This window comes from Scyliorhinus canicula, chromosome 18, assembly GCF_902713615.1.
Source record: "Scyliorhinus canicula chromosome 18, sScyCan1.1, whole genome shotgun sequence".
Taxonomy (NCBI): Eukaryota; Metazoa; Chordata; class Chondrichthyes; order Carcharhiniformes; family Scyliorhinidae; genus Scyliorhinus; species Scyliorhinus canicula.
The window spans coordinates 12440589-12463384 of NC_052163.1; the positions used below are offsets into that span (position 1 = coordinate 12440589).

At 42.5% G+C, this 22796-nt stretch overlaps 1 protein-coding gene across 1 annotated transcript in view; it reads right to left on the reverse strand.

Annotated features, from left to right (window-relative positions):
* The window catches only part of aspscr1 (ASPSCR1 tether for SLC2A4, UBX domain containing), a 235646-nt gene that overhangs the window by 204280 nt on the left and 8570 nt on the right, over nucleotides 1-22796 (reverse strand). The window contains exon 3 of the mRNA XM_038778314.1: nucleotides 20379-20493. Within this exon, the coding sequence (XP_038634242.1) occupies nucleotides 20379-20493 (115 nt within the window). The remainder of the gene's footprint in view (nucleotides 1-20378; nucleotides 20494-22796) is intronic.

A 22796-nucleotide genomic window follows, 5' to 3' on the forward strand; every position in this document is an offset into this window, starting at 1 on the left:
GCACTTTTCGCTTTACCACTCATCTTAGTGTCATCTGCAAACTTGGACACATTGCCCTTGGTCCCCAACTCCAAATCATCTATGTAAATTGTGAACAATTGTGGGCCCAACACGGATCCCTGAGGGACACCACTAGCTACTGATTGCCAACCAGAGAAACACCCATTAATCCCCACTCTTTGCTTTCTATTAATTAACCAATCCTCTATCCATGCTGCTACTTTACCCTTAATGCCATGCATCTTTATCTTATGCAGCAACCTTTTGTGTGGCACCTTGTCAAAGGCTTTCTGGTAAACCAGATATACCACATCCATCGGCTCCCCGTTATCTACTGCACTGGTAATGTCCTCAAAACATTCCACTAAATTAGTTAGGCATGACCTGCCCTTTATGAACCCATGCTGCGTCTGCCCAATGGGACAATTTCTATCCAGATGCCTCGCTATTTCTTCCTTGATGATAGATTCCAGCATCTTCCCTACTACCGAAGTTAAGCTCACTGGCCTATAATTTCCTGCTCCTTTTTTAAACATCTTTGGGTTATGGGAGTGAGACTCAAGCAGACATGGGGAGAATGTGCAAACCCCACACGGACAGTGAACTGGGGCCAGGATCAAACCAGGGTCGCCGGTGCGCGAGACAGCACTGCGCCACCGTTCCACCCTTCCTTATTTAAACTCTGCATGTCTCAGTGAGCATTCTTCAAACTGACTGCTTGAGGGGACATGCTATTTGCGCAAGACGCACAATCACCAGACGCACAGACACTCACAAGCGGATAAAGGTCTATAGCAGATGCAAGCATAATAAAAATCAAGCACCGTTCATTCAGACCAATATTTTGTCCCTCAGCACAATGCAATGTTACAACTCACCAGGTTAGGCACAACGTTCCTGGCTAATGCTGCACTTTTATGCCCCAACTATTTACTTTAGTCCCAACTCCAAACACCCTCAACACAGTTACACCAAAACCTCCACTGAAATGCTTTCCAAGTTCTGGGTAGTATTAGCTGTAAACTGCTGTAATCTGACTTTGTTGTGCGGTCAATTGTTTGCAAACCTATATTTTGGTATTTCACAGCAACGAAAATCAAATTAGATATTTGGAAACAACAGTATAATGGGCAGAATGAAAGAATGGAAATAGTCTGTCACCCAGGAGTACACAAAAGCTCAGAAAACCGACAGCAAATGATCTGCCCAACACAACAGCGCTTTCCTTCTTAAAATACCAACAGCAATAAAGCTACAAGATCCTTCACAAGTACTGCCAGCTATAACTATCAAAAAAAATTAAATGTAGCTCGATTGTTCACAAAATTAACCATTACCGCATGATCATGCTATAATAGTCAACATCACTCATCCTGTCTGAGCTGACCTGTTCTCATCTGGTCTGATCGTGTCAACCTTCAGAATTCTAGGTCTCTCATCTATTGACTTTGGAGACTGGTTTTTTTTGCACAAATTATCATCTCTAAAATAAAATCAAGAAAATAGGGAAAACTGATGCATAAAATATCACAAAATTATAAGAGAATAGGAAAAACAATAATAGTTGCACAAAGCTTGTTATGGTACTATTTTAGTACTTGAGCAGGTTTTTTTTCTGTAATGTTGGTTGATCACTGATGAATTTGTACACAAAAGTGAAGGCCTAGTGTAGCCTTCACAGTAAATGAGGTTAAAATGCAGGAGATAATTGGGCACAGATCTAATTTAGTTTGCTTGTTAAAGTCATAAGTTATTATTCTTGTATGTTACTATTATAAATTCCTACGCCCATATTTTTTTTAATTTAGAGTACTCAATTCTTTTTATTCCAATTAAGAGGCAATTTAGCGTGGCCAATTCACCTACATCTTTTGGATTGTGGGGGTGAGACCCACACAGACACGGGGAGAATGTGCAAACTCCACGTGGCTGTGACCCGGGATCCGCTGAGGGATCGAACCCGGGTCCTCTGCGCCGTGAGGCAGCAGTGCTAACCACTTGCTCCCATTTCTTTTATTTTATTACTTTGGTCCTTGGACCCACAATCGGGATGTGCCTTTAAGCAGAAGACTCAAGGTTCAAACAGCCTGCTCGCCAGAACACTGTGTTCCCAGGTTTTGTATTTTGGAAAAGAGAAGCCAGACTCTTGGCGTAGAGTGGAACTCGGGAACGAGCTTTGGAGGGAGTTAGCTCAATTGGTTAACTGGCAACCCGTGGGTTGGCCAGGGACAGTGTTCTGCCTGACGACGGTCGGTAATTGGTTCCTGAGAGAATGGTTTCTGAGAGAACTTGGCAGAAGTGTTCAGACCTTAGAAGTGAAACGAGTGTACTCTCTCTCTCTCCTGCTGGCTGAAGTGACAGAATGTCTCTATTGTTCTGAAAGCCAGAGTATGCCTGGCGCATCCTTTGGTGTAGACTTGAAACGTCGCTGAGTCTGCAGAGAAAGTACACAAACTCGCCAGAGAAAACCATCTCAAGCCTAGAAGAAAGTACCACCAAAACAAAATACTGAACTTCAGAAAGACATTGACGGGAAGTAATCCCAGTGTCCGGAGAAGCACAGGTTAGGTGGGGTTACAGGGATAGGGTGGGGGAGTGGGCCGAGGTAGGGTGCTCTTTTGGAGGGTGAGCAGACTCAAAGGGCCAAATGGCTTCCTTCTTCACTGTAGGAATTCTATGATTGCCATTCGGATTAATTCAGTACCAAAGATCCTTACCCTTTTATTTCTATTTATATTTCCTTATTTTCCCTCGTAGTTGTTTGTCTGTGTGTGTAGATGGGGGAGAATTAAAACACGGGGGTTGGGAAAGGGGTAGTAAATAGTCAGTTACATTTTCTATCCGTTCAATTATATGTCCGTACATAATAAACGCGTACTTGTATTGTAAAGTTGCAAACCTGGTGACTGTAGTTTATTGGGCTCAACCAAGGAGCCGGGGTATTTTAAATAAAATCTAATTTCACCTATGATGTGACTCAAGGTCAAGTGGGGCTGAAATTGGCCATGCACTAGCCCAGGGTGTAGCTCTAATTCTACCCTTTTGCCAATGGTGGTACCAAACTACTACATTGGTGCAATTCCAGTATGGCAAGCTTTCATTTCCATTACAAATATCGAAACGAGAATTAAAAAGTCAACAGGACGTGCCCCCCGCAGCAATATTTTAACATCAAGTTACATTAGGATTTGCTTCAGCATCACAGCATGTGATGTGAATACTTTTAAGCATTAGGTTATCAACTGTAGCAGATTAACAAGTTAAATTGTGCATTTTAGTCTTGCAATAGAAAATGTAAGTAAAAACTGCTGGAATGTGTAAAAACACAAGTGGCTCCCTAATCTCATTCAAGGGACAGGAATCTGCCACACCTAACCAGTTTGGTCTACATACAACTCTGTTCCCACACAATAGAAGTGGTTCTTAACGCCCTCAGAGCAACATATGCTGCCTTGCTTGTGATGCCCCGATCAAAAGTAAACCAATAAAAGCTGTGGGGTTATGATGTTTTCAACAGGATTTCGGCATCTATTGGTTCACCGTTCTGCAGTTGTTATTCATTTTGCAGCTGTAGCGTGTTGTTTTTCCTCGCTAATTATCGGTGTATCCATATTCTGTGTTGCAATACACAGCTTTGCAATATTGTCTCAAAGTTACTCTGTACGCTTTTTATTTGACACAAACTCGATCAAAAAATACGACCTTTTGCAATTAAAATCCTAAATTCTTACGGTCGCCAATAGAATTTTACAAAATTACATACATTTTCGCAATGTGCATTTTGGAAACTATTACAGAATCGTTACAGCGCAGGAGGTGGCCATTTGGCCAAATGTTTCCGCAGCGGCTCTCCGAATGAATATCTCACCTAATGCCATCCTCTTGCCTTAACCCTGCAGGTCATTTCTTTTCAAATAATCATTTAATTCCCTCTTAAATGCCTCGCTTAAACCTGCCTCCACCACATTCTCGGGCAGTGTATTCCAGATCCAAACCACTCTGAGTGAAAACCTTTTCTTTCATATTGTTTTTGCTTCTTTTGCCAATTACTTTAAATCTGTACCCTCTCGTTCCTTTCAGGAGTGCAAACCGCTTTTCCAATCTCCTCTGTCGAGGCCCCTCAAGATTTTGAGCAGCGCTATCAAATCTCCTCTCAGCCTTTTTTTCTCAAAGGGATATTGTGCCAACTTCTCCAATCTCACTTCTTAACTGAAGTTCCTCAACCCTGGAATTATTCTTGTAAACTTCTTCTGCACTCTCTCCAATGCCTTCCAGCCTTCCTAAAATGTGGCACACAGATGCTCCAGCTGAGATGTAGCTCGTGTCTTATACAAGTTTAACATATCCTCCTTGCTCTATACCCGCTATTTTGTTTTTGAATTTTTCCAATTAAGCGGCAATTTAGCGTGGCCAATCGACCTATTCTGCAAATGTTTGGGTTATGGGGGTGATATCTAAGCAGACACAGGGACAATGTGCAAACTCCACACGGACAGTGATCCGAGGCTGGGATCAAACCTGGGCCCTCGGCCCCGTGAGGCAGCCGTGCTAACCATTGTGCACCGTGCCACCAGCCAAAACCTCTATTAATAGAGCTTAGGAGACTGCTCTCTCACCCCGTCATGCCACTTTGATTTAAGCACACATAGGTCCAGGTCCCTCTGCTCCTGCACCTCCTTTAGATAGTATCCTTTATTTTATACTGTCTTTCCCTCCATGTTCTTCTCACATTTCTCCGCAGTGAACTTCATCTGCCACCCATTCCACCAAGTTGCCTTTCTCCTTTTGAAGTTCTACATTGTCTTCCTCACAGATAAGAAAGCTTCTAAGTTGTGTATAGTATGTAAATTTTGAAATTGTTCCCTTTATACCAAGGTCTAAATCACTATATATCAGGAAAAGCAAGAGTTCCAGTGCCAACCCCTGGGGAACTCCACTACAAACCTTCGTCCAGTCTGAAACTTTCTGTTTCCTGCCACTCAGCCAATTTTGAAACACTGTTGCTACTGTGCTTTGTATTCCATGGGCTATAACGTTTCTCACATGTCTGTTGTGTGGCACGGTATCAAATACCTTTTGGTAGTCCATGTACATCACTTCCACTACATTGCCCTCATCAACCCTTGGTCACCTCCTCAAAAAACTGTAGCAGGTTAGTTAAACACAATTTTTCTTTGCAAAATATTCATTTAATACCTCAGCCATGTGTAAATCCTTTTTTGTCCCGAATCAGACCTATTCCTCCTTTAGCTACCCTTTCATTATTTTTATGCCTATAGAAGACTTAAGAATTTGTTTATGTTAGCTGCCAATCTCTTTTCACAGTCCCTCTTTGTTTCTCTTATTTGTTTTATCACATCCCCTCTAAACTTTTTGTATTCAGCCTGGCATTTAATTGTATTTTCTACTTGACATGTTGCAAGCACAACTTTTTTATTTTAGCTTCTAACTTCTTTGTCATCCAGGAAGCCCCGGATTTGTCTATCTTTTCTTTTTGAGCGAATATATCTTGACTGCACCAACCATCTCTTCTTTGAAGATTCATCGCTCAACTACTGTTGTTCCTGCCAATCTTTGGCTCCAATTTATCCAGCCCAGATCCATTCTTATTCCACTAAAGTTGGCTTTCCCCAGTTAGTCATTCCTACTTTGGATTGTTCACTGTCCTTTTCCACAGCCAGGTTAACCCTCGAGGTACAATGATCACTGTCCCCTAAATGTTCCCCCGCCGATAATTGGACAACAAGAAACATGGGCAATAGCAATAACAGAATTTAACTTGCATCAGTCCCCGTCAACACTTAGAACAAACGGGACTCACTGTCTAAACAATCTTGGCTCCACCACACTTCGGAAAAACAATTACAGGGTGTGGTATGACTTCTAGACTCATGGAAACAGGCTTTTTTTTAAGCAGAAGGTGTCCAATCTAAATGGATTTTATAGGCTGTTGGCAGTAGTACACAGAAATTATGAACTTCAAAGTCAACATCCCCAGATTATCACCAACATATTTTAAAAGCATACAATGCCAACACTAAAACTTTTGGTTTTTAAGCATGTATAGAATCAGCTGCAAAAATATAAAGGTTCCTCAACGTTATTCTGTTCCTCAGCAACATCCTTCAGTTTTAACTTAAAAGTATATGCAGGGACCAGTTGTCATTTCCTGCAATTAAATTGTCAGAACCATGAAAATAACTCTAAATAATGGAGAATTCTGCGCTGTGAATAAAAAGTATAGTCACTGGCCAAGCACTCCTCATTTAAGAACCATAAACCAAAAAAACATGGACCTTTAAATCCAAATTCTAGACTACAGAGACTAGATTTTTTTTTCAAGTACCCAATTCTTTTTTTTTCCAATTAAGGAGCAATTCCGCATGGCCAATTCACCTGCCCTGCGCACCTTTGTGTTTTGGGGATGAGACCTACGCAAACAACAGGGAGAATGTGGAAACTCCACACCTGGGGCCGGGATCGAACCTGGGCCATCAGCACGGTGAGGCAGCAGAGCTAACCACTGCGCCACCATGCCACCCGATAGGGGATAGGTGTTAACTGAGAAACCCTACCTCATGACAGGTGCTAGAGGGGTAGGGACGGTAAGATTAAAAAGTTAAATACAGGAAACATAATCCCAACATGGCATGAATTGTTGCTGCACAGGTTTTCCAGCTGTCTTACCGCTCCTATCGCTCATTCAAAGGTCTCTCCGACATTCCAACGACTGCCCTGAAGGGTCCTTGGCTGCAGCCTCTTGCCTCCATGTGGCTGGCAACGCTATCTGCTTGGCAGGCTACCAGACTGGAAACCAAACTAACAAATGCTCATGAGGCTCTGCCATTAAGATTGGTAAGATCACTGTATTCCTGTCCTTCTGGGTTCTTCAGTTTTGAAATCACCCACACTCTCTGCACCTCCCTGTAAATATTGAGGCCTAGGTATCTATGGGTCAATGCAGAGTAGGGTAGTTAACAGACTAATTCCATTTCCTGTACACCATTGGCAGTCCTGCAGACCCAGATAAAAATAGATATTGGATTTGACAGCATATATGCCAGAAGCAAGTTTTCAAAATTCTGGAATCCAAATTAAATGACTATCATATATATTTGTATAATAGTCAAGTTTATGAGACCAAATTCTTAGCCAAAATATCGACTAATGCACGAGTAATATTTTCGATGGGTTGAAATCCGCTCCCTCCTATCATCTCACTGCCTAACTGTTTACAGCAATACACCAGCTGATTGCAGAGTTGCCAAGTCGAAAACTGTTCCCGCCAACCAGGGTGACCACCTGTCCGAGATTTTCTATCATTTGGCCTTTAGTCAGGCCTTCCTGGGAGCATTTTGTCCTGAATTTCTTATTTTGTACGAGACTTTTGTTTCTGCATGCATCGAGCTCTGGGGTGTCGTTTGGCTGAACAGATGGGCCGGTGGTGAGTAACCCCACTCCCCTTTACAAGTGTACCCCATGCCAAATGTTCCTTACATTTGTTGTAGGGAGTTGGTCATGCCAACCCCAAAACTAGCACAGGCAGAGCCAAAAATTATACTTATTTATCTACGTAAAGACAAGGAGCTCCTTCGAATGAAGAGGTTTGCACCAGGGTGAGTTTGACTTCAGCGGTGGGCATGTAGTAAATAAGAGCTTGGATTTTTTGGCCAATAGTACAGGGACGACTTATAAACGAGATCTGTGCAAAATTAAGAATTGTTTGGCCAAAGGTCAGTGTTCAGGTTTTACACAAGCTATATTATTACTCAAGTATATACGGTAATATAAAATTGTCTGCAGAGAGACTTTCATCTTATTGTTGTGGGCCAGATTTGAACTTAAATCAAGCTGCTAAGCCATAAACACACTCTTAATACAAATGCTACCAATTGTAGCAACACGTTTCATTTGCTTTTAATTTGTATTGGAATTTTACACCTCATGATTGCCTGGTTCAAACAGTACATTTTTTTTTTAAATTTAGGGTACCCAATTATTTTTTTCTAATCAAGGGGCAATTTTGTGTGACCAATCCACCTACCCTGCACATCTTTGGGTCGTGGGGGCGAAACCCACGCAGACACGGGGGGAATGTGCAAACTCCACACGGACAGTGACCCGGGGCTGAGATCGAACCTGGGACCTCGGCGCCGTAGGCAGCAGTGCTAACCCGCTGCCCCACTGTGCCGCCCGTAAACAGTACATTAAGATTTCACTCTATTGTTTCATTTCCTTTTGATTGATAAACACCGACAAGTGCAAATTTTTTGAAAAGCAATTAACTTCTGCAGCCGGTTTGTAAACGTGATTATGCCTTAATAAAATTAGATACTTCAAGTTAAAGCAGATATCCCCAATAAATCTTCAATATTCAAATTCTATATATCAATGAAAGAATTCATGTACTGTAACGAACAGGATTAAAGTAAAATAACCTCATCCAATAATTTTCTGCTCAATGATAATTTATTAAAATGGACTAAAAAAACCATGACAAATATGCTTGAATTTTACAAATCCAACTACCAGCAGAACATTACACATTTAAGAAAGACTTAGATTTAAATAGCACTACACACTTTTAACGTAGGGAACGCGGCAGCCAATTTGCACACAGCAAGATCCCATAAACAGCAATGAGGTAGTGACCAGATCATCTGTTCTTTGCCATGACGATTGAAGAATAAATATTGACCAGGACACCAGAACTAGGCCCAGCCCCTCCTCCTCCCCCCCCCCCAAACCCCCCATCTTCAAAGTAGTGCCATGGAATCTTTAGCAGCCACCCAAATAGGAAAGCAGGGTCTTATCCAAAAGATGGCACCTGCGATAACGCAGCACTACCCGAGTGTTGCACTAGAGTGTCAGCCTTGATTTTTGTGCTCAAGCCCTGGATGGGATTCGAACCCAGTACCTTATGACTCAGAGATGAGAGTGCTGCCAACTGAGCCACATCTGACAATTTAAAAATGATTTTACATTAAAATGTATATTTTCCCTCGTTAGGGAGAGGGAATACCGTATCAATTTAATTGCTCCTGTTCCAGGCTTGGTGTTTCTCTGCACTTGCATCCATGCGTACCTCGAATCTGGGCAGGAATATGTGACACGATTTAAAAGATTGTGGAATTTTGGGCTCAAGTGAGTTATGCGTTCAAATACAATAGAACGAAGACTTTTTTTAAAAAACATCTATCCATCAAACTCTACTTCCGAACAGACCACAGCCATAAGGCTGGGCAACTCTTGGCTCTCAAATACAAATATCTTCCAATTGCTCAGAAAGGAGTGTCTCTCTCAACATTGGAAACAATTTTTCAGCAAATTTATTGCAATAAAGTTTGCAATCTTTTAATTTAAACTTTGAACAAATGTGTTAAGTTATTTTCATTGAGTCTTTTTGTGTATTTCCATGGTTTTGAATGGAGACTTTTGGCATATGTATAAGTTAGATTAAAAATTGAAAAGTTTCTCTGATCGTAGGCTCCCAAACATTCTTGCCTGATGAGCATGAAAGATGGTTAAATGCATTGAAGCTGATGTTTATTTTGTAGTTTTGTACTGTTGCACCAGGAAACACATCTTCCCCTCATGCCCCCATGCCCCCATCAGCATTCTGCAAAGCCCTCTTCCTCCATGACACCCTGGTCCACTCCTCCATCACTCCAACTCCTCATTCCCTTCCTATAGCCACCTTCCGTTCAAATCATAGACAGATAATCTCTCTCTGTCCAAGCACCCAAACAACCCTCTCAGGTGAAGCAATATTTCACTTGCACCCCTTCAATTTGGTCCACTGTATTCACCGTTCCCAATGCCGTCTTCCCGACATGGGGAGAGTCTCATCGCAGACTGGGTGACGGCTTTGTGGAACATCTTTGCTCAGCCAGCAAGCTTGACCCCAACCTTCTTGACGCTTTCCATTTCAACTCAACATCTTGCTCTCAGGCCCACATATCTATCCTTGGTCTGTTTGCAATGCTCCAGTGAAGCTCAGTGCAAACTGGAGGGACAGCATCTCCTCTTCCGATTAGGCACGTTACAACCCTCAGGACTCAACACCGAGTTCAACAACTTTGGGCTGTTCCCTTTCTCCTTTCTGAAAAAATACCAAAACATCTTTTGTCCCAGTATAAACCCCCCCACCCCCGGGCCACCTGGGACTTGTTTTAAGCTTTACTTTCACTGAGCACTGACCTCTGCTCTCCCATTAACGCATTGATTTACTGCCTTGATGCCACTACTGGCACCTTCTACTGCCATTAACATTTCCTCTGTCTCGAGACCTACACATCTTGATTCCAATCTCTCCTAGCTGCCACCAACCAGACTTTTTATTCTGCTCTGACTGCTCCACTCCCTCTTATACAGTATACAATCCATCACCGTTCTCTCTCTTTAGCTCTGAAGTAGAGTCATACAGACTCAAAACAACAACTCTATTTTCTCTATCCACAGATGCTGCCAGACCTGCTGAGTTTTTCCAGCACTTTCTTTTTTTTTAATTTAGAGTACCCAGTTAATTTTTTTCCAATTGAAGGGCAATTTAGCCTGGCCAATCCTCCTACCCTGCACATCTTTGAGCTGTGGGGGCGAAACCCACGCAAACTCGGGAAGAATGTGCAAACTCCACACGAATAGTGACCCAGAGCTGGGATCGAACCTGGGACCTCGGCAGCAATGCTCACCACTGCGCCACCATGCTGCCCTTTCCAGCACTTTCTGTTTTTGCTTCAAATTCCACCACCCGCAATATTTCGCTTCTCTGCACATTGTATGGATTTGGCACATTCCTTTGGCTGATTGTTTCCACTCTTTTCTTTTTGAAGTTTTGGGCATATTCCAATGAGCTTTGGGAGGCAGCTTGGATGTAACTTGATAAAGGGAAATAATCAGTGCACCACTTTCAGGGCCAACTTCATGATTGCACCCAAAGCAGAACTTCAGCTGACTGATTTTAACATCACTCTCGCTTCGCAGGAAACAAGGCATACCTGGTCTACATTGGCGTTAAGGTTTCTGATTTAACAGTGCAGTAAATTGCACATCAGGTGCACAACTGCTTTCTATTAGATAGACACTACTAGTCCCGAGACTCTTCTCTCAACATACAATGACTTCTCACAGATTTATAAAATTATGGAACTATATGAAACAAAACTATCCTTTTTTAGCATAAAAACTATAACTGTATTAATGCTGAGGATATCACTATCCTGACCATTTAGTACATTTGTCACAAATAAAAATAGCTTTCATTTATACACCACATTTTTTCCTCCCACACAAGTATTATGGTACTCAAATATTATGGCGTTCATTAGTTACTGAGCACAATAATTAATTTTTTAAAAATCAATTTAGAGAACCCAATTTTTTTTTTTCCCAATCAAGGGGAAATTTAACGTGGCCAATCCACCTAACCTGCACATCTTTGGGGAGACTTGGGGAGAATTTGCCAACTCCACATGACAGTGACCCGGGGCCGGGATTGAACCCGAGTCCTCGGCACCCTGAGGTAGCAGTGCTAACCACTGCGCCGCCGTGCCGTCCTCATGAGAGATTTCTTTTTTAAACTAGCCAAGATCCAGCTGCTTTCTTTACAATTTGCTCCCATGAACAATTACTATGACCTATGTAGTTTTTTTGTTTTTATTTTATAAATTTAGAGTACCCAATTCATTTTTTCCAATTAAGGGGCAATTTAGCATAGCCAATCCACCTAGCCTGGAAATCTTTGGGCGGTGGGGGCGAAACCCACGCAGACACGGGGAGAATGTGCAAACTCCACACGGACAGTGACCCAGAGCCGGGATCGAACCTGGGACCTCGGCGCCGTGAGGCAGCAGGGCTAACCCACTGCGCCACCGTGCTGCCCCTGACCTATGTGTAGTTATATTAAATGAGAAACACAGATCATTCGACACCATGGAAGCTTGATTTCTCTTTTCCTTTTCCTGTACTGTGCTTTGAGCAGAATGACTGTGGGTTGCGGGGGGTAGAGTGCTTTGAAAAGTCTTCTCATCAGCTAGAGATCAATCTATTACTATTGTTAATAATAAACAAGTAGTTAAATTATTTGCTCCGTAAGGCAGGTGATCAGTGGGGAGGGAGGGGGTTGTGTAAAATAGTCTTTGTAATTATGCCATGGTTTAGGAGGTCCAAGATAAGCCACCAGCAGCATGTTGCCCTGTGAATCATTATCATTGTGCATGAACGATGGGACTGACAAGACAAACCAGAGTCGAATCTGCAATTTCACAGGTTTTAATTACTGCAGCAACAGAATCAACTGCTTATGATATATCTAGTTACCCAATTTTCTCATTGTTATCCTGCCACCAAATTAGTAGTTGCGATTGGGAAGGACAGAGCCCACCTTCCAAGTAACGCTGGCTCAACCCAAGGACTGCAATTGGTGAAACGCTGTTGGGCTCTTCAAGAACTCCTGGCTGCCTCTTGGATCTGGCTCCGGCTTCGAACAATTTCCAGTTTTGCGACTACTGCTCCTTTTTATGCCCCAAATAATGCTTTTCTGAGCTAGGTTCAGCACACCACGGCCTGCGAAAAGAGAATATCAATGGCTCCCCAGAACCTGCCTATCCCCCTCTTCTCTGAAAAGCAGCTTCTCACTTGGATTGGCTCGTAAAGGAAATTGCGTCATAGTTGAAACACTCAGTTCTAATTGGTTGAGACAAAGTTGTCATTTGAATCCCTCCCAAGATTCTAGAATACAGGATGGGTTTAAGAAGTTTTGAATAAAACTGCTGTTGCTGTTCAAAACCGGAGATAAATAGGAACGCTTTAACCGAATGTATTTTGCTATATGTAAACAGTGCTCTTGCCTATATTTCTGTGGACAAAGGACAAAGAAAAGTACAGCACAGGAACAGGCCCTTCGGCCCTCCAAGCCTGTGCCGACCATGCTGCCCGTCTAAACTAATATCTTCTACACTTCCTGGGTCCGTATCCCTCTATTCCCATCCTATTCATGTATTTGTCAAGACGCCCCTTGGAGATGATTTTTCACTGGGGTTCCACTCAGATTCAGTGGCTTGTGGTTGAGATGGTGAGAGAGAAGACTTTTTAAAATTATGCAGCGAGTTGTGGAATGGATTGCCGAATGGGTGGTAAAAGCAGATTCAATCGCAACTTTCAAAAGAGGGCTGGATAAATATTTGAAGGGGGAATTACTGTGGGACTAGGGAGAAAGATGAGGGAAAGCATGACTATGTTAACCTGGCGCCCAGTTATTTGAGCTCTGAAAACCAAAATCAACCCAAAGGAGTTGTAACTTGTAAATCCCCACTCTGTCCTTGGCCAACACTGGCTTCAGAACATTTGGTGATTCCTTCTCCAGCTATATTTTGCTTTGAATGGTATTATGTCACCAGACAATGCAATGAATGATAGGGCACCACTTCAGTGGAGACTGCACCAACTGGCATCAGTGCTACAATGATACTCACTGACCTCATGTGCAGTCTTGGTAATGATTGGCACCAAACTGCAATTGAGAAAGAAGCTGCAAATGATTGCTCATGACCATCCATAAGTTTGGATTTTTTGTAAACTCTATAGAAAATTATTTTAGCAAGTGGCTTGATTTGGACAAAGCTTTCTTGCTTCCGTCAACAAAGCCTATTTGCTGAAAGGGGCTACGAACAAATGCAATAGAGGCATGGAACAATTTTGTTTTTCTGGGATGAGGATGGTCACTCTGAACAGTTGGGCGTGACTTGTTTTGGAGTATGTCCAACACCCCTCCACCCGTACTGATGTGGTGCCAACCACAATTTTCCTTCCCTCTCGTTCTTCTGCAGTCTTTTTTCACTTTATATCAGGGGTGTGAAAATTAAATCCATATTATTATTCTCCAATCCCTCCATGACAGTTAAACCAGATCCTTTAAAACCATGTTAGTCCTCCCTTTGAATCTCTCATTCTTACAAACAATTTCATGTTCTGGGAAAATGTGAGATTTTCTTTCAGCTTACTTCATTACAATTACCAGCCCACTTGATATGACACGTGCAATTTGCAGGCTTCTTTTATTTTTATTCATTTACAGGATGAGGGCGTCTCTGGTTAGGTCAGCATTTATTGCCCATCCCTAGTTGCCATTCAGAAGGTGGTGGTGAGTTGCCTTCTTGAACCTCTGCAATCCTAAAGGTGCAGGTACATCCACTGTACTGTTGGGGAGGGAGTTCCAGGATGTTGCCCCAGCGACAGTCAAGGAGAGGCGTTACAATTCCAAATCAGGATGGTGAGTGACCTGGTGGGGAACTTCCAGGTGGTGGGGTTCCCAGGTATCTCATGTTCTTGTCCTTCTAGATGGTAGTGGTCGTGTGTTTGAAAGGTGTTGTCGAAGGAACCTTGGTGAGTTACTGCAATGCATCTTTTAGACGGTGCACATGGCTGCCACTGTTCGTCGGTGGGGGAGGGACTGAATGTTTGTGGAAGGGGAGCAATCAAGCAGGCTGCTTTGTCCTGGATGGTATCGAACTTTTGGAGTGTTGTTGGAGCTGTTGGATCCAGGCAAGTGGCAAGTATTCCATTACACTCCTGACTTGTGCCCTGTACATGGTGGACAGGCTTTAGGGGTTCAGGAGGTGAGTTACTTGCCGTAGCATTCCTAGCATTTGATCTGCCCTGGCAGCCACAGTATTAATGTGGCTAGTCCTATTCAGTTTCTGATCAATGGCAACCCCCAGGATGTTGATTGTGGGGGATTCAGCAATGTAATGCCATTGAATGTCCAGGGGCGATGGTTAGATTCTCTCTTGTACTTTCCAACACAACTAGAAATAATTGTTCCATCTCTAAATCCTACTCCCAAATTTGATTTGAGAGTGGCATTTCCAATAAGTAAATGTTTGTAGCGCGCTGGCCTTGTACAGAGTACATTCACCAAAGTTTTCACAACTTTAATTTTCTGAGCACATTTGAGCAAAAGGCTAACTAGCACTTCAGGTCAATGAGCTTTGATCGAGTTCTGAAGAAAGGTTATTGATCTGAAACATTAACAACGTTTCTCTCTATGTAGGTTCTGCCTGACCTGAATATTTCCAGCATTTTTGTTTTTACTTCAGAGTTCCAGAAACCGCAGTATTTAACATTTGTATTTAGAAAATCTACCTCTAAAGAATTAGTAGCTGTTTACTGTTACATGTCAGTGGAAAAAAAATTATTAAATGCACTCAAAATCCACTTGCTTGATTGGTACCTTGTGGGCCAATCTAAATCAGACTTCAGTCAAAAGCACTGCAAGGCTGGAATATGGAGTACCCACATCACATTGATCAAGCAAACTATTTAATCTTTGCAGAAGTGGGAGACCTTTACTAACCTTGTTGCCAAAATGTGATTATGCTGGGAAGCACGGTGGCGCAGTGGGTTAGCACTGCGGCCTCACGAGGTCCCAGGTTCGATCCCGGCTCTGGGTCACTGTGGAGTTTGCACATTCTCCCCGTGTTTGCGTGGGTTTCGCCCCCACAACACAAAAATGTGCAAGCTAGGTGGATTGGCCATGCTAAATTGCCCCTTAATTGGAAAAAATGAATTGGGTACTCTAAAATGTTATAAAATGTGATTATTCTGATAATACTCCTGAAGTAGGCTTTATTAGATGGTGACAAATAAAGAAAATGTAAAACAAATGTAAAATCAACCAATCTTCTCCACACCAAATTTCCACTCAGATATGCAATGTCTGATATTACAATCTTCCATTTATTTCTAGTGGATTGGGTCAGAAGCAGATGTTCTGTAAAGATGATGGGCAGGCCTTGTTGTGAAAGTGTTGGTTTGTTTTGGGGGGGGGGGGGGGGGGGGGGGTGGCGGAGGCACTAATGCTGCATCTGTCAAGGCGTCTTTATCAAAAGGGTCATTATTATCCGTTTGTGTTTTTCTTCCTTTTCCAGCATGCCTATTCTGCTGAACCTATCATCATGTTAAGGATACTTTAATTTGAAGAAAAACAATGCCCAAGGGAAATAAGTTCTTTTTCCCCTATGCCAGGCTCATTCTGCAAGCTATTCATGAAATATTATTCAGTTGCTAAGCCGTAACTGTATTTTTGCATACTCAAGTCTGCAGCAGTATATCTAGACGACCCTTTTACATCTTCCACCACATTTTAGTAAAATGTAAAAAGTAGACAATTTGAAGAAAACAAGCCTGCAATTTTTTTTGTGTTAAAGCCATGCCGTTTTATTTTAACATGCATATCCTTGATACACAAATTATTTAATAAGCTGAGCCCGCACAATATTGTATCCTGACTTTCTATTGGTTTTTTTTGGAGGCCATACATAGGGATTTAACAATGCATTTTACAAACCGATTCTGGAATCCATCCATTTTTCTTTTTTTTTATATAAATTTAGAGTACCCAATTCATTTTTTCCAATTAAGGGGCAATTTAGCGTGGCCAATCCACCTAGCCTGCACATCTTTTTGGGTTGTGGGGGCAAAACCCACGCAGACACGGGGAGAATGTGCAAACTCCACACGGACAGTGACCCAGAGCCGGGACCTCGGCGCCGTGAGGCTGCAGGGTTTACCCACTGCGCCACCGTGCTGCCCTTGGAATCCATCCATAACAAGTCTTAGAACCACTATCTTCCTCTCTCAGCTGCACGTTGTAGTTGCAAAGGGCGAGTTTCACTCATTATGTCAAAAGCTAGGACTGGCGTCTGTCCCTGACATGCTCCAAAGTCAGAATATGAGTATTTAAAATAATAAAGGAATTCTTATAGATACAGAAACATTTCTTCTGGTGGGGTGAATCAGAATCCAGAAGGCATAACCCTAAAATTACAGCTGTTATTTCGGAATGAGAACGGGAAGTACTTTTCCAACACTCCGGATAATGGGAACCTGAAAGAAACTCAATCAAAAAGGCTGCGGGAGCAGAGTCAACTGGAATTTCCAAGATTGAAAAGATTTTTATAGGGAAAGGCTATCAAGGTAAACAGAACGGGTTTGATGGACAGAATGGCCTAATACTGTTCCTTTTTCCTGAGAACCGACATCACAACCAATATCACTATCCTCTTCCCATTAAGTTGAGGGAACTTAGTATCATAGAATTTACAGTGCGGAAGGAGGCCATTCAGCCCATCGAGTCTGCACTGGCCCTTGGAAAGAGCACCCCACTTAAGCCCCACACCTTCACCCTATCCCCTTTATACCCATAACCCAGTAACCCCACCTACCCTTTTTGAATACAAAGGGCAATTTAGCATGGCCAATCCACCTACCCTGCACATCTTTGGACTATGGGAGGAAACTGGAGCACCCAGAGGAAACCCATGCACACACGGGGAGAACGTGCAGACTCCACACAGACAGTGACCCAAGACGGGAATCGAACCTGGCACCCTGGAGCTGTGAAGCAACTGTGCTAACCATTGTGCTACCGTGTGTTGCTCGTTATGCTTTCCTTAATTTGCTCTGTTGTAATTACCTTTGCTCAAGAGTCGCCAGGTATCTTTTTGATACCACCACAAGGTTCAAAACTGAATACTGATCAATTACTCGACACACCAGTTAATAAGTTTGAAATCAATGCACATTTATTTACACACACTGTCAATTATTACTCATGCACAAACTCCTACTTACTAAACTACAACTACTACTAAAAGCCTATGCTTAGCTTCGGGCGCCCACTCAGTCAGAGGAACAATGGCCGTTCTGATACTGCTGGCTTCGAATTGGTATAGAATAGTAGTTGGGAGCGTCTATCTCGTAGCGTGCGTTGACCTTAGACTTACTTGGCTGGTGCTTGGCGGGCTCTCGTCGCTGAGAGCCAAATGCCAAGGTGAAGTTCAAGAGTTCTCAAGAGTTCTTCCGAGAAACCGTTCTGACCTTGGGGACTCTGTTTTATAGCCCAAAGGGTTTCGCGCCCTTCTGGGCAGACCCTGGACTTGTCCCAGTTAATTGGACCATGTCCCAATCGTTTGTATCGATTCTCTCCAATAACGGGGTCGTTCCCCGATCGCTGGGCGGGCCCTAGGTAACCGTTGGCCTGCCTTTGTTTTAGTCTCCACTGGCGCCGATTCCTGGTACCGATTCTTTAAATGTTTCTTTTTGTCCCCGGAGATAGCTCATTACTATGCTAATGGCTTGTAGTTTCAGTTCTGTCTGGGCTCTGCAAGTTCCAATCCACAGGAAACCTTGTACCAGCTAGTTTTTCTAGTGCTGTCCATTTTTCCCTGTACTCTTTGCGATTGTCCATTTTGGAATCGGGACATGGCCACCCCAGGTGGCTACACGTGCTGCCCACCAGTAGTTTAAAACAGACACAGTTTAATACAGGACCCACAATTCAAAGCCAGCTTACAAAGGGAGTGACCAAAATTTACTTGCGATCAAATGGTGATTAGACAACTCCGCCATCTGAAGAAACGGAAACAAACTTTTAAATTTGCAGATGGCACAAAGATTGGCCGAGTGGTGGACAGTGTAGAGGATGGCTATAATCTCCAAAATGATATAGATGGGTGGAAATTAACATAGAAGTGTGAGGTCATGCATTTAGGGAGGTCAAACAGTTATAGGGCATACACAATAAATGGGAAGATGCTAAGAGGGGTAGATGAAGTGAGAGATCTTTACATACTAATACACAGGTCCCTAAAGGCATCAGTTCAAGTGGAAACGGTCATAAAGAAAGAATAAGGAATAATCTCCTTCATTGGCGGAGGTATAGAATATAAAAGTAAGGATATAATATTTGAATTGTATATAACAGTGGTGAGGCAATTCTGGTCACCACATTACAGAAAGGATGTAATTGCTCTGCAGAGAGTGCAGAAGAGGTTTACCAGAATGTTGCCAGGGCTCGGAACAAGCTATGAAGAGAGAGTGGATAGGTTGGGGTTATTTTCCTTGAACAAAGGCGGCAGAGTGGTGACTTAGTTGAGGTGTACAAAATTATGAGCGGAAGAGTTAGAGTGGACAGGATAAAATTGTTTCCCTTGGTGGAGAATTCTAGAACCACGGGGCATAGATTCAAGATACGTGGCAGACGGTGTAGACGAGACAGGAGGAAGATCATTTTTATGCAGAGGGTAGGGGGAGTCTGGAATTCGCTGTCCGAGCTGGTGGTGGAGACAGAGACCCTGGGTGCTGCAAACTACAGGGCTGTGGACCAGGTGCAGGAAGGTGGGATCAGAAAGGGCACCTGGGTGTCCTTGGGCTGGCATGGACAAGATGGGCCAAATGGCCTCCTCCTGTGCTGTAACTTTTCTACGGTTCTATGGCATCAAAAACTAACTTTTAAAATGTCTCTGAAAGCGAATGTCTCTGCGGTCTAGATAACTATGGTTTGCGTCTTCTGCATTCAAGAACTAACAGGACCTTTCCTCACTCTTTATAAGTATTTTTCTAATCACTTAGTATTCCAGAAAAAAGGGAAGATTAGCAGATCCTGTTTTACGAGTTAGTTTTACTATATAAAAACATTTGCCAAAGTAGAATAGCAATAATAAGCTGCAAATATTGACTTTTTTGGCGATACTATAGCTCTCTGCCTCACAGTTCAAATACCAGGCATCTTCCTTGTACAATAAAGATCAATCAATATTTCTCCTTTGTCAGCTGCTACAAATGATCGAGACAAAACAAAATAGAAGATGGCTCAAGCTGGAAAAGAGGTCACCCTGGCCTTTTATGTAAAAAGTCTCACAACACCAGGTTAAAGTCCAACAGGTTTGTTTTCAATCACTAGCTTTCGGAGCGCAGCTCCTTCCTCAGGTGAATGAAGAGGTGGATTCCAGAAACATATGTGGTGGAGGCATGTTGCTGGAACCCATCTCTTCATTCGCCTGAGGCAGGAGCTGTGCTCTAAAAGCTAGTCGTTCAAAACAAACCTGTTGGACTTTAATCTGCCGTTGTAAGACTTCTTACTGTGCTCACCCCAGTCCAACGCCAGCATGTCCACCTCATGGTATTTTATGGAGGTTGATTTTCAGGCACATTATTGGGCCTGGCAACCTAGAACTTCACTTTTGCACCAAACCATATTATATCCAAGCTTTTATTGCCAACCTAGGTTACATGAAGAGGTCCTCCATTCAATGGAACTAACACTGCTTATCTTGATGAACACAAACATTTGCTGAAGACTTGTTTTTAAATTATCCACTCAACGTAAAAAGTTAAAACATTTAAAAATGAGTGAGCCATCTCCATTCCACATGCAACATTTAAAATAACACTTCCATGTCAAGAAACAGCAAAATGGACCAGCAGCAACTATTTCAAAGCTGATATTAAAAAGGAACCTAATTACAGTACTTTGCAGTGCTGATCATGAATGATATTGAATTTAAACACAAGATTAGCAAATTGATCTGTAAACCTACCTTACTCTCTGCTCCAGCATGCTGACGTACAGCTGCAACCATCTCCAACTTGGCATTGTTAGGGACATTGGCAAACCGCCACTGCTGTGACAAATCCAAAACTGTTCTCTGGAACCTACAATCAACCAACCATCAATAGTTGATTTCTGTTACATTTCAATACACAACATTCAAACCTTATACACCCCAAAAATTCAAGAGACTTTCTTTTGGATTCCCATTACACTTCATTGTCATGGTGGTGTGGGATGAAATATTTATCCTAAAAGTCTACAAGTGATCATACATACTAATATGTTTAAAGTTAAATTTCGAATAACCTTTTGCAGCAAGTAATATAACAAAGATATTGCTTGAGGGGTATGATAGTGAACATTCAACTGCCATTTAGAACTACTATCACTCTTATCCTTTGTTTTAACTTAATTATTTTTTCATTCTTTCTTTTTTTTTATAATTTTCTTTCTTTCCTTTTTAAATTTTGAAATACCCAATTCATTTTTTCCAATTACCTTGCACATCTTTGGGTTGTGGGGGCGAAACCCACGAAAAGCACGGGGAGAATGTTCAAGCTCCACAGGGACAGTGACCCAGAGCCGGGATTGAACCTGGGACCTCGGCAATGCTAACCACTGCGCTACCGTGCTGCCCCTAATATGAAGAAATCTAACCGTTGGGTGAGTTAGACGAGGTTGGGTATGGGGTATTAGTCAGTTACATTTTGTTCATTCTTAAAATTACAAAGCCAATGCAGAGTTGAGGAGTGGACAGGGCAAGCCTTTAATCCCTCTCCTAAAATCAATTCACATTCAAATCAAATCCAATTCATGGTTGTCACAAGAATCAAAGCTGACAAGAAATGTCTTGCACCTCATCTTGGGCTTGATCCTAGCCGACATTAGAAACAATTCTGGAAAGAGAACACATTGTCCTCATTCCTTCTGCAGTTTTGAGCAATCAGTGAAGAGCTCCAAGGTAGACATTAGCATAGGCTAGGCATGCAAATGGTTTCGGGTGAGATGGGGAGTTTATATATTGTGATGTACAAGGTTTCACAATTGCATGAGACAGGTTGAATGGACCTGATGACTTGTTCTATGTGCCTTTGTTTGTGTGCGCATAGGGACACTTCATGAAACTGGGTACGTTCTACTAACATCAGGTATGGCTCCGGGCAGTCTGTTCGAATTGAAAGTCACATTGTTAGCCGGTTAAAACAACTATCAGATTGCTATCACTGCAAAGTCATTTCAACCAAGTTTTGCATTGTTCCTGCAACAAAACTCTATATCAGAAAGAAGGATCCTCATTTAACAAATACTGCTGGATCGACCACAAACAGAAGGCACTCCTTCCGGTACAAAAATGTCATAGCCAATAAAAGATAAATGAGGATTTGCTGTCATTCAGAATACATTTCTTGGTCTCCTGGAACCTTGTTCTATGTTTATTAGAGGAGTACAAATTGAAGAGATCTTTTTTGCTGTCTCTGCATGTCACAATATCCCATTACATAGTTTTATCCACATCAAAAATGGTCAGTGAAATAAATTCCAACAGCGAACCACATCAATTTACAAGGGTTTCATCAATCCTTTTTTATTCTTTCAGAGGATGTGGGTATCATTAACTAGGATAGCATTCATTGCCCATCCCAAATTGCCCTCGAGGAGGTGGTGAGCTGCCATTTTGAACCACTTCAGTCCATGTGGTGTCGGTACACCCAACAGTGCTGTTTGCATTTGGGGGGTGGAATTCCAGGATTTTGACCCAGCGGCTTTGAAGGAACGGCAAGATATTTCCAAGTCATGATGGTGTGGTAGGTGGTGGTGTTCCCATGCATTTTCTGCCCTTTTCCTTCTAGGTGATAGAGGCCTGTGGGTTTGGAAGGTTCTGTCAAAGTAGCTTTGGTGAGTTCCTGTGGTACATTTTGGAGGCTGCTGTCACTGTTAGTCGGTGGTGGAGGGAGTGAATGTTTAAGGCGGTGAATGGGTGCCAATCAAGAGGGCTTCATTCTGGGTGGTGTTGAGCTTGAGTGTTGTTGGAGCTGCACTCATCCAAGCAAGTGGTGGGTATTCCATTGCACACCTAACTTGTGCCTCGTAGATTTTAGACAGCCTCTTACCTGCACTTGTAGCCCAGTATTTATGCGGCTGGTCAAATTTTGTTTCAATGCTAACCCCCAGAATGTTGCAAGTGAGGGATTTAGCAATAGCAATGCCTCTGAATGTCAAGATGAGATGGTTAGATTCTCTTTTGTTGGAGGGGATCATTGCCTGGCACTTCTGTGGTATTAATCTTATTTGTCGTGTATCAACCCAAATGTTGTCCAGGTCTTGCTGCATAAGAACATGAACTGCTTCTGTATCCAAAGCATTATGAATGGTACAGAACGTGCAGCAAACATCCCCAAATCTA